This window comes from Notolepis coatsorum, assembly GCF_963971535.1.
Source record: "Notolepis coatsorum genome assembly, chromosome: 1".
NCBI lineage: Eukaryota > Metazoa > Chordata > Actinopteri > Aulopiformes > Paralepididae > Notolepis > Notolepis coatsorum.
This window is the reverse complement of record NC_140165.1, coordinates 306,014,138-306,027,150: the sequence shown is the minus strand read 5'-3', so window position 1 is coordinate 306,027,150 and position 13,013 is coordinate 306,014,138. Positions and strand designations below refer to the sequence as shown.

General features: G+C 43.6%; 1 protein-coding gene across 1 annotated transcript in view; it reads right to left on the bottom strand.

Moving 5' to 3' along the window:
* The window catches only part of LOC311225643 (roundabout homolog 2), a gene marked incomplete at both ends in the record, with an annotated part of 117,249 nt that overhangs the window by 33,407 nt on the left and 70,829 nt on the right, over positions 1-13,013 (bottom strand). The window contains 2 exon segments of the mRNA XM_084311026.1: positions 263-434; positions 11,811-11,935. Of these exon segments, the coding sequence (XP_084167152.1) occupies positions 263-434; positions 11,811-11,935 (297 nt within the window).

Sequence of the window (13,013 nt, the reverse complement as noted above, 5' to 3'; positions counted from 1 at the left end):
CCCCACCCACCGGCTTTCCCACCCTCTAACACTGCCAATTGTGTTAGTATGACGGCCGGCCAAGCCGGTAGCAACGCCGAGAGCTGGGCTCGATACCACTCCTGCGTTAGTGGCGAGCGCCTTGCCCACTGCGCCACTCTGCCGCCCCGGACACGTCTTCTTTAAACAAGTCAAGAAGAAACATCACAATAAATCAAGAACAAAACAAAAACACCATAAAGTCCAAACATTTTAAAATAAATAAAATAAAGTTTAAACTCACCGCCTTCCACCTCCAGCAGGGCCTTGGTCAGCACACTTCCCGCCACGCTGATGGCCTGGCAGATGTAGTAGCCGGAGTCCTCTGGATGGACGTCAGTGATGGTCAGCTCTCCGCTCATGGACACAGAGTAACGGCCTGACTGGGAGGGTGGCTGGCCGGGGAACAGCAACATCTACTCACACACACACAGAGAGAGAGAGAGAGAGAGAGAGAGAGAGAGAGAGAGAGAGAGAGAGAGAGAGAGAGAAAGAGAGAAAGAGAGACAGAGCGTGAGAGACACACACACACACACACAGGGTTCAAATCCCGGCAGCGGTAACCTCTGGCTTGGTCAGTCATCCCTACAAACACAATTGCCAGTGTTCACAATTGGCAGTGGGGTATAAATCCTGGTCATTGCAACAGTGACTCTTACTAGTCGGTCGGGGGCGCTTGTTCAGCAGGGAGGGGATCTGGAGGAGATAGGGTGAACCTCTGCACGCGTTACCGAGCGCTCCGAGTGAAAATCCTAGCTGTCAGGTAAAATGAAGCCTCCGCTTGTATGTGGTGTGTGGTGGTCTACACACCCTCCCCTGACCACATGCATCGGAGTGTGGTGGTCTACACCCTCCCCTGACCCACAGCAGGGCAGCGTAACGAACAAGAGGGAATTGGCAGAATTACAAAATTGGGGATTGGGAGAAAAGGTAAAAGAAACAATAATAAAAAAAAAAAAAAACACAGAAAAAAGGAACATGATGGGGCGTGCTTTGGTGTTTTGGGATTTATAGTTGTCTCAGTCTGTTCCAGTGAGATGGCCAAGAACAAGGGGGGAAAGGGACACACATCAATCCACTCAGCGGCCCATTTCATCCCTCTAAGAGGCTTAGAGTAGAGGGGCCAAGGTTATAAGGCTGCAGATAATCCCCCCCCCCCCCCCAAAATACTGCTAAAAAACACAAACAGGGGTGCAGCGCCTCAACTATCCCCCAGACCTCGTCAGCTTCCTGGTTCCTCCCTGACTTGGAGGCTTCTGGAGCTTCTAAAGAGCCGTGTGGAAGTCACAGGATCCTTATTTTGCACTTCTTTTTTTTATCAAGAAGATATTTATAATTTGGTACAATGTAGGAAGCGGATGTTTCATTGTGGCATTGCCTTAAGGAAACAGCTCCCACACCTGGTATTGTAATGACCGGGCAAGAAAAAGTGGATTCAAGGGTATAAAAAATCGAATCAGTAGAGGACTTTGACTGACTTTGACTTTTACCCGAGGATGGTTCCTCTTAAATCCAAATAATGCTGCCGCCTTTACGGTACGTTACAGTGAAGAGAATTCAGGCCATCTTCTCTCCGATGTAGGAACAATACCAGTCATCCTACCTCCTTGTACGCACACTTCCTGTTCCCTATACACATACTTCCTGTTCCCTATACGCACACTTCCTGTTCCCTATACACATACTTCCTGTTCCCTATATACACACTTCCTGTTCCCTATACAACACAATTCCTGTTCCCTATACACATACTTCCTGTTCCCTATACACACTTCCTGTTCCCTATACACACTTCCTGTTCCCTATACACACACTTCCTGTTCCCTATACACACACTTCCTGTTCCCTATACAACACACTTCCGGTTCCCTATACACATACTTCCTGTTCCCTATATACACACTTCCTGTTCCCTATACAACATACTTCCTGTTCCCTATACACATACTTCCTGTTCCCTATATACACACTTCCTGTTCCCTATACACACACTTCCTGTTCCCTATACACACTTCCTGTTCCCTATACAACATACTTCCTGTTCCCTATACACATACTTCCTGTTCCCTATATACACACTTCCTGTTCCCTATACACACACTTCCTGTTCCCTATACACACACTTCCTGTTCCCTACACACACACTTCCGGTTCCCTATACACACACTTCCTGTTCCCTATACACACACTTCCTACTGTAACGTTCGGGAGACTATCCTCCTTAGGATAGTATCCTACTGTCTACCTGGGTCACTCTGTTGTTATGGGTTCACCTTGTATGTCACCACTGATTGCTGTCATCACTAATTGTCTGTCACACCTGGGTGCTGTCATTGGTTGACAGACTGCTGTCACTTATTGACAGCGTGGAATGTTCAGTATGTTCCTATTTAACGTTTGCTCTATCCTTTGTCCTTTGCTAGAGCTTCACCTAAACCTACGGACAAACCTACAGCTGGACAAGCACAGACACATTGTCTTTCTCCCTGTAATTATATTATACGCTTTTCCCTGTTAATAAACAGTACAGCTGTTTTGGAAGAGTAAACTTTCTCCGTCTTGTTCTTCTTCTCGACAACTTGGAAGTCACTTACCCGTTCGTAACACCTGTTCCCTACACACACACTTCCTGTTATCATTAGCATTCCATTCCGCAGCTTTAGGTTTTGTTGTACCACTTTTCTGAAACCTGTATATTCCTGTAAATGACCATAGATGCTACAGACATTGACAGTAACAGATGCTTCATGTGAGTTCATTTCCATATAAATGAGACGCCATCATGTTGTTTTCCTACAGTCATCAATTCTAATACACACTCACACAAGCTGTTATCACGTTAGTATTCACAGGCGTGATACATAATAAAGGTATTCATACGGATTGTAGTTTGCTATTTGCTTCTGAATTATTTCCCATTGCCTGCATGTTTTGCCTCAGTATTTAACCTTTCACAATAGTTTTTCTTTCTTCCGTCATCATCTGATCACACTGTTTTTCAAAGGTCCGGTTTTCAAATCAAGTTTAGACTATATGTCTTCTTCACCATCCACTGTGGGTTTGATATCTGGTCTATTTATCAGGAGTGAAACGGGCTATAATATAGTGATTGACCAACTAGTCTTGACTAATATGTCCACCCACAGCGATAGACCCGAGGAGTGATGTGATGGTTCTAAGACACGCCTGGTTTCGGAAATATTGTTGCCTCTGGTCTTTACTATAGGAGTTTCACAAGGTAGCAGGGTTTAAATTGGTCTGACATTTGACAGGAGCAGAGTTGAGCATTAAATAAGATCTGTGTTTTTACATTTGACAGAAGAAAAAAGTGGGGGACATATCAACAGTCTCTAAATGTAACAACTAACTTGCACTTGTGTATTTCATGCAGCTCAGTTTGCACATCAATGTCAATAATATATCACACTCGGATTATCAACTTCATATAACATGACTTGCAGTTGCTTCACAAGAACTACCTGTTTTGCAAAAGACATATTGTGTAAATCTCAACTGATTTGTTGACAATCATACATCCTATATACTTTAATTGAATGGTTAAAGGTAGCATCTGTAATGCTGTCAAGAAGCGACCTCTAATCAAAATAGCCCCTCTTGCTACTTTTTTGTTTTGGTCTGATGTGACAGTTCGGTTCGAGGGCGGATAGGTGAGGGGTTGCTATTGTTTTGTCCAAACCTATACTCTTCTCTCCTCCCCCTAAGCCCCCTCACCTACCTCCCTCCTTCTCCCCTTTCTTCTCTCTCTCCCTCTGGTTCTCACTCTCCCTTTCTCTTCTTCCCTCTCTCTTTCCTTCGCTCTCCCTTATTTATTGTAATTTTCCTTGTATACTATTGCTACTGTCATTTTGTATTTTATTTACTTGTATGCATGTACATAACCTTGTTTTTGTTGCAGCCTCCCACCCCCCCCCCCCCCCCCCCTCCCTGAAAAGGCCTTTGCTCTTTGGTCAGGCTGCTTTTGTATATAATAATTTGTTCTTACTTGCTTGCCTGGAAAAAAGAATAAAAAATAAAAAGGACAACTGCAAAATGGACATAAATGGTTGTTCATCTCAAGGTTTCTTCCTTCAAAACCAGTCATCCACAAACCCCTGCCTGTGCTTTCTCTCCTGTTCCCACAGAGTTCTCCTACGCAGCGGCTCTACAGCATACCTACCTGGTGTGTCCCCCAGGGGTTCTCGGCAAAAACAGGAATAGCTTGTCATTTAAATCACTAGAAGTATGAATTTTAGGTGTTAGTGAAGCCAGCATAGCAATCTGGTTAGAGGTGGTGGAGAGTGTTAAACGGAATAATGGATGGATTGTCCAAAAAGGGGTCCTGAGGGGGGGGGGGGGGGGGCGGGAGAGAGCGAGCAAGAGCATAGGTATTGTATTGCATTTATTATGGGTAAATCTTTTAATTTACATTTATTTTGATTTAAGTACTGGACTGTCATTAATTTCATTATTGTGTCAGTCATAGTCCTGTGATTTATTGTGGATTTCCATTGTTTATGTATTGTGTGTCTGGTTTTATGTAAAAAAAAAAGGGGGGAAATAAAAAAATGTGTTCAAAAAAAAATCACTAGAAGTAAGCGCCAATGAACAAATGCAGGAATGAATATTAAAATCATAGGTTTCTCTCTCTCCACTCTCCCCACGTACACCATATATGTCCATTCAGAGGGACATTAATGTTTTCAAACTGTATTAACTGTCGAGGTTGAGTAGCTTCTTGTGACACATTCACACTCGAAGTGATTTAGATCTTCACAACTGCAAATACATGAGCTGTCAAAAAGATGTCAAAACAGACATACAGTATATGGTTCTTCAGTGAAAGGTTCAAATCACACTCTGGACTCATGTTTGACTTGTCTTCTCCTCTGTGGGCGGCTTTGATGGTGTGAACCCCCTGCGTAGTGTCCAGGCCTACGACCCCCAGACTAACACCTGGCATGATGTACCCAACATGTTGAACCCCCACAGAGACATTATAGTGGTAACATTAGTTGTAGTAGTAGTAACATTAGTAGTAGTAGTAGTAGTAGTAGTAGTAGTAGTAGTAGTAGTAGTAGTAGTAGTAGTAGTAGTAGTAGTAGTTAGTAGTTAGTAGTAACATTAGTTGTAGTAGTAGTAGTAGTAGTAGTAGTAGTAGTAGTAGTAGTAGTTAGGGATGTCCCGATCACGTTTGTTTGCTCCCGATCCGATCCCGATCATGTGATTTTGAGTATCTACCGATACCGATCTTTCCCGATCCGATTTTTTTTTATTTTATTTTTTATTCAACAAACATGACCATGTTCACGTCTTAAACTCATACTGAGGCCTTAGTTTTGGTTTTAAATTGCATATCATCATTCATTTATTTATTGTCACACAGAGCAGAAGAATTTTGCCAAAACAAACCAATAGTATCCAGCTGCAGAACGGCAGACCAGCCACACTCTCAGACCCAAACGCATTTCCTTTGATTTAATTATACATGAAATGATTTATGTCAAGGATTGCAATGCCTCGCTTGAATGAAGTTAACTTTTCACCTGGATAACGTCAACATTCAGGGTGACTGTAATGTGAGAAATTGGAATTTAAAAAAAATTAAAATAAAAATGTATTTGGGTCAGAGTTTGGCTGGTCTGCCGTTCTGCAGCTGGATACTATTGGTTTGTTTTGGCAAAATTCTTCTGCTCTGTGTGACAATAAATAAATGAATGATGATATGCAATTTAAAACCAAAACTAAGGCCTCAGTATGAGTTTAAGACGTGAACATGGTCATGTTAGTGGGATAAAAAAGAAAAGTAAAAAAAAAAAATTGCAGATTTTTTTATTTATTTTTTGCCAATCCCGATCTTCGGAAAATCACGTGAACGGCCCCGATCCCGATCACGTGATCGGATCGGGACATCCCTAGTAGTAGTAGTAGTAGTAGTACTCTCTGCCATGTACAGAGCCTGGACGCCTGAATACTTTAGACAACAAATGTTTGTTTCCGCGTCTCTGATTGGCCAGGTCATTTCTGGTCATGTGACATGTACGCCCAATCGTGGGACCGCAAGTTTATACACTGGTTAAGCTTAGGCGCTCTTTCAAAGTTGGTTAAGGTTAGAGTTTGTCTTAGAGCATGGCGATAGAACGCCAGGTAGTTTGCAGGCTGTTAGACCCGGAAATCGGCGCAGAACTTGCTGTCCCACGATTGGCGCACATGTCACATGACCTGGCCAATCAGATCGCCTCGAACTCGAACGCGGAAACAAACATTTGTTGTCGAAAGTATTCACGCAGCCTGGACACTGTAGCCACAGGAGATGGTTGAGATGTGTTGAGATGGAGTCCGGCTACCGATCACGAGTGCCCGGAGCACATATGGATGAGCACTTCCTGTTTGGCGCGCCCCTCCCTCTTGGCCACCAGATGGCGCTCTCGAACCGTTAGACAGTTGAGTGGAGCTCACCAGTACATCTCATGGCTCCGGAGGAGAAATATGATTTCGATCACAGATTTTTGAATTATTGATATCAAAGACGAGTTACGGCGTCTTCGGCAGAATGAGCATGGCTAGGAATGACGTCTTAACTCGTCCCCGGCGATCATAGTGTTAACACACCAGGACTATTTGCATATTTGCAATGTATATTTAAATAAAAGCTGTGTAAATAAAAGCTGTAATGTTCCCAGTCCATGACTTTTCCTAAATATGTCTTATTTATGTTTTCACATAATAAGAAAGTTGTAAAACAAACTACATTAGAGTTTCTTTTATAGAGCATGTTTACCCATGCCCACCAAGTGCAGTCACACAGACTGTTAAATATATATATGGGAATTGTGACGGCTCTCTCATATTTGAGTGTCTCTGAGTGGGGGGGGGGGGGGGGGGGGGTATATACAGTTATATCCATATCAAACTCGCACATCTCATACGATGCCGCAAAGTCATTTTCTGTTTAGTTTGTTAGTTGTTTGTTTTAATTTGTCTAAAGGGAGGGATTTGCCCTGAAGCAGAGATTGAATGAACATATTCTCAACAGGCTATGTTTTACTTTCAAACGGATGCTTCCTGAAATATAACACAATGGTTTGCTGCTCCCATTTCATCTTGCAGCGTGACCAAATGCAGGACAACGTGCCAGTTTTTGCGGGACAGAAAAAGAATACGGAATACAACATGTACGGATAATTACATAATGTGTAAAGCATTTGATCGAAATATAAGCATTCAGATGAATTAACTAAATGGTAAATGGTGCATTTATATAACGCTTTTATCTTTATTTTTTATCTACTTTTTCTCCCCGTTTTCTATTTTTTCTCCCATCCCAATTTCGTATTGTCCAATTCTACCCTCCCCTGTCTCGAACACTGTTAGGCCATGCCTCCCACTGGTCGGCTGCAATGTGGACGAAGCCTTGCATCACGTGTCCCCTCCGGTACACGAGGAGGCAGCCGTCGCATCTTTTCACCTGTACAGCGCGATCTCTCAGCGGCGAGGAGTAACGCGTGGGAGGCTCACGCTGCCCCCGATACTTCCTGATTCTGCTGTACAGGCGCACCAACCGACCTGTAGGAGTCGCTGTCCACAACGTCCGATCCCCACCCACCGGCTTTCCCACCCCCTAATACTGCCAATTGTATTAGTATGAACGACCAGCCAAGCCGGAAGAAACGCCGAGAGCTGGGCTCGAACCCAGCATCTCCTGCGTTAGTGGCGAGCGCCTTGCCCACTGCGCCACTTAGCCGCCCCTATAGCGCTTTTATCTAAAGCACTTTACAATTTTTGTTCCTCACATTCACCCAATCACTGAGACACCGACGGCGGAGACAACCATGAAAGGTGCCAACCTTTAAAAGCACGGTAGACTAAGTAGGTCAAATAGGACAAATAGCTGAGCAGCAGAAACACTGCAGAACAGAACAGAAATCGTAGGCTGATAGAAATGATGTTTTTATAGTTTTTAATGGGCGCTTACTGCTCCCAAAACACAAATCTGAGTGTTTTTTCAGCGCCATGGAGAGAGCAGAGTGCATTACACAGGACCTTTGAGGAATGTTTATTGCTATAGACCACGCTGCTTAAGAGTCTTTTGATGAAGAGGATATAAAACTCTTCTGAGCGAAGTTCACTTTGACTTCAATCTCCCTTCTTCACGCTGTATCGAATGATCCGGTCCGTTCACGCTCCAGACTGGAGCGCATCTTCGGCTGCAGAGGCCGGTGGAACTGAAAGTGCCGGCCAGAAAAACACAGCAACGAATTGAAGATGGGTAAATGGTGCATTTATATAGCAGCTTTTATCCAAAACACTTTTTACAATTTTTGTTCCTCACATTCACCCATTCACTCACACATTCACACACCGATGGCAGAGGCGACCATGCAAGGTGCCGACCTGCACATCGGGAGCAATTAGGGGTTTTAAGCGTCTTGCTCAAGGACACTTCGACACGCTGCCTGGGAGGAGTGGGAATTGAACCGGGAACCTTCTGACTACCAGACGACTGCTCTACCTCCTGAGCCACAGTAGCTCCTTGGAGAAAGGAGGCACTATAGCGAGCAGCAGGGAGGGACGCTGGTGTGTCGGCCGCTGACGATTTTGAAAAGAAATCCATGTATTTAATTCAATGTAAGAATGAATGATGGTCTATTATAGACTCGCAGAAGGGGGGGATAAATCATATCCCCACCGGTGATAAAAACGACAAACTGCACCCTGGGTTTATCTAATAGAGCAGCAGGACAGGCACAGCATCAGAGAAGACAGGGCTTTAGCACTGGAGCTGTGACAGGTACCGCTCCTTTAACTCTCTCCCTCCTCTTCCTCTCTTTCTCTCTCTCTCTCTCCCTCCTCCTCTTCCTCTCTCTTCCTCCTCTTCCTCTCTTTCTCTCTCTCTCCCACTCCTCCTCTTCCTCTCTCTCTCTCTCTCCCTCCTCCTCTTCCTCTCTCTCTCTCTCCCTCCTCCTCTTCCTCTCTCTTTCTCCCACTCCTCCTCTTCCTCTCTCTCTCTTTCTCTCTCTCTCTCCCTCCTCCTCCTCTTTCTCTCTCTCCCTCCTCCTCTTCCTCTCTCTTTCTCCCTCCTCCTCCTCTTTCTCTCTCCTCCTCTTCCTCTCTCTCTCTCCCACTCCTCCTCTTCCTCTCTCTCCTTCCTCTTCCTCTCTCTCCCTCCTCTCTCTCTCTCTCTCTCTCTCTCTCTCTCTCTCTCTCTCTCTCTCTCTCTCTCTCTCTCCCTCTCTCTCTCCCTCTCTATCTCTCTCTCCCTCCTCTTCCTCTCTCTCTCTTTCTCTCTCTCTCTCCCTCCTCCTCCTCTCTCTCTCTCTCCCTCCTCCTCTTCCTCTCTCTTTCTCCCTCCTCCTCCTCTTTCTCTCTCCTCCTCTTCCTCTCTCTCTCTCCCACTCCTCCTCTTCCTCTCTCTCCTTCCTCTTCCTCTCTCTCCCTCCTCTCTCTCTCTCTCTCCCTCTCTCTCTCCCTCTCTATCTCTCTCTCCCTCCTCTTCCTCTCTCTCCTCTTCCTATCTCTCTCTCTTGTTCCGTCCTCCGCCAATTCATTTCCCTCTTCATCTGTCTCTGCAGGCAGTAAACAATTTCTCGCCAACGCATGCCCGCAATGCCAACACTTATCTCTCTTCACATCTCGGAGCCAAATGCAAATGCAAATACACCCCCCGCTCACATCTCATTCTCTTGGCAAATGTGTCTTCAACAGCACGGGACAATCAGGAGGAATGTTAGAAAAAGCAAACGTTAAATCTTACGGGACAAAAATAAACCTGCTTTCTTTTCGAGCTGTGAGAATTTTAATGAGGCACTGTGTGAAAATGATGAATCTGATCAAAAACACAAGGCTGTAAGACACGGAGTGAAATGAACATCCAATCATTTGTAGATTGGATTTCTCCATTACTGTAATGGATGTTTCTTAAGTTTCGTTATTGTTTAGAGGACTTGTCTTTCTCTGAGTCATTCCACCAATCCGGTCCGATTTGAGTCCCTCTGATGTCTTTTATCTAATCAGTTACCAAAATGTGCTTTGAAATGCTATTTATTTCAGTTGAGATGTCCTCTTTAATAAAGTGTAAAAACATTGCATGAATGTAATTTTTTTTATTATGCATTATGTTGTTATTTCAGTTGACACCATGTATTTTGACATGTCCCTCGTGGCATTTCATGAAAATGTATTTGAGATATGACCAAGAATTTTTTTTTAAAAGTCCATACTTTTTTCCATGAACATGCACATCCATCTGTGCTGTTAATGCTGGTAATGATTTATTTCAAAATAAATGAATAATTATTCATTAAAATAACATTATTCAGTCTGTCCCTCAGTAACCCTCAACCCCGTTACACTGAGCATTCTCCCCCCCCACAAAAATAATGGTTCAATCCATAGAAGCATGTGAAACAGGAAGTGACAACTTTGAAGTCTTTTGGAGAACACAACACCAGAAACAGGCAAGTAGCTACCTCATTGTACTATGTTTTCAGTCATTTATCATGTAATATTATGGTAGTCAAGCATAATTACTCAACACCGTTACTTGAAAAAAATATAGCAAACTATTACTTGTGAATATGATCTTCGTTATAAAACATTTTTAGATGCTTTCTTAATATCATGCATGCCATGTGCTCTCCTGGTATTCACCACATGTGGAGTAGCAACCATTTTGTGCAAAAAATCACAACCCTGTTACACTCAACCCCGTTACGTTTGAATGTAATGTTTGAATGTAACGGGGTTGTGAGATTGTAATAGGGTTGTGATTTTAACACTGATTTTGAAGTTATACAATAATAGTTACATAGTTAAGCTTTTTCAACATGCTTATGCCACATACATATTAATTGTAATGTGCATGTTGCTGTGTGTGTGTGCTCACATGTTACCCTAGACTCAAACCTGTTACAGCTACATGTTTATTAATTATTTCTTTAAGTTTATGAAAAACAAATTCAACTTTTGAATAATTTTGTCTGAAACGTTTAGAGCAAACATAAGAATATCGATTTTAGTTCAACATCTGAGGTCAAATCACATTTCTGATGAAAAAGCTTGCGGCCGCTGTCAAAAAAAAAGGCAAATTTCAGGGTTCAGAATAGCAAAAGTGTAGGATTTTACGTAATTACTACTACTACTACTACTACTACTACTACTACTACTACTACTACTACTACTACTACAAGTACTACTACTACAACTACTACTACTACTGGCAAGCGATACCGGAGTCTCATGGCAAGCACAGAGAGACTCAGAAGAAACTTCTATCCCCAGGCCATCAGGATGCTCAACGAACAATAACACTATGCAACAACCATCAAATGTACTCACAGCACACACATCCACATGCACACACTCACTTTAAACAAACAACTCACTGCAGCACCCACTTTAACCATTTTAGAACACCTAAGCACACTTTTTATTTATTGGTAAAAAATTTGCACTACAACCCATACCTCATTACACCTTACTGTAAATTGTACCTAAATTGTACCTCATCCCACTTCTGCTTTGCACTTACATAGTATATTGTATGGTAACTCAGTTACTTCTACTCTACATTGAGCATTGTATATATGTATATACTGAACACCTTTGTCTACGTACTTGACTTCTATTTTATACTTGCTATACTTATTTTATACTTATCTATTTTTACCTAGCACAGTCTCTGGAGCGTAACAGAAAGAAGCATTTTGTATAAAAGTATTCTGTACTTCTGTATGACAACTAATAATAAAGAAACTTGAACTTGAACTTGAACTACTGTCTGACCGCTTGCTCACCTGGCTGCCCTCTTTCTGCCAGAAGATGGCCGGAGGGGGGTTCCCCGTGGTCCCACACTGGAAGGTGATGCTCCGGCCCTGAGAGGCGATCTGGTCCCGGGGCTGGATGGCGATCAGGGGCGGTACTGGAGGAGAGAGAGAGAAGAATGACCACCGGTTACAGACGTTAACGGTACTGGAGACAAGAGAGAGAGAGAAGAATGACCACCGGTTACAGACGTTAACGGTACTGGAGACGAGAGAGAGAGAGAAGAATGACCACCGGTTACAGACGTTAACGGTACTGGAGACGAGAGAGAGAGAGAAGAATGACCACCGGTTACAGACGTTAACGGTACTGGAGACGAGAGAGAGAGAGAAGAATGACCAGCGGTTACAGACGTTAACGGTACTGGAGACGAGGGAGAGAGAGAAGAATGACCACCGGTTACAGACTTTAACGGTACTGGAGGAGAGAGAGAGAAGAATGACCACCGGTTACAGACGTTAACGGTACTGGAGACGAGAGAGAGAGAAGAATGACCACCGGTTACAGACTTTAACCCCCACGTTAGGAGCTTAAAGCACCGGGCCCCCGCTTTCAGCTTTCAACATCCATAATCTCTCCTCACGATCAATACCCGCGCGGCTACGGCGAGACCTTAAAACACTTAGCATCGCACTTCTCACATTCGAAAGCTGACACTTTTTCTTTCAACCGTCTGATTGGTCGATCTCCGCGGCTGCCGTGTTTCTCATTGATCGTTTGCACCTTATTGAATGAAGTGACGGTGCCCGCAGACGGGGCGCGGTCGGTGCCGCTCTCTCATGACGTTTACTGGATTATTTTGAGTAAAGGTCTGGTGTTCAGCCAACAGTCAGGGGAATAGGGGGTCGGCCCTGCGTCAGATCCTTGCACTGATCCGATTAACTAGCCCCTTTTATAAACGGATGCCAAGCGACCACGCGACTATTGCGAGAGCAAAGAAAACTGATTGGAGTGGATGAAATTGGATTTTGCAAAGGTCACGTGAGGTACGCAATGTATTCAGCTCGTGGACTATAAAGTAGAACAATAACGTAAATCTCAGTCTATTTGGCTGGATATGTGAAAATAAACAAGAGCGAGTTGTCTACAAGAAATACTTCCGTTCCAGATCCATTTGATTCCAAGGATGCAAAAACACAACAGTTATAGTCCACTTAATTTGCCAATATATTGTT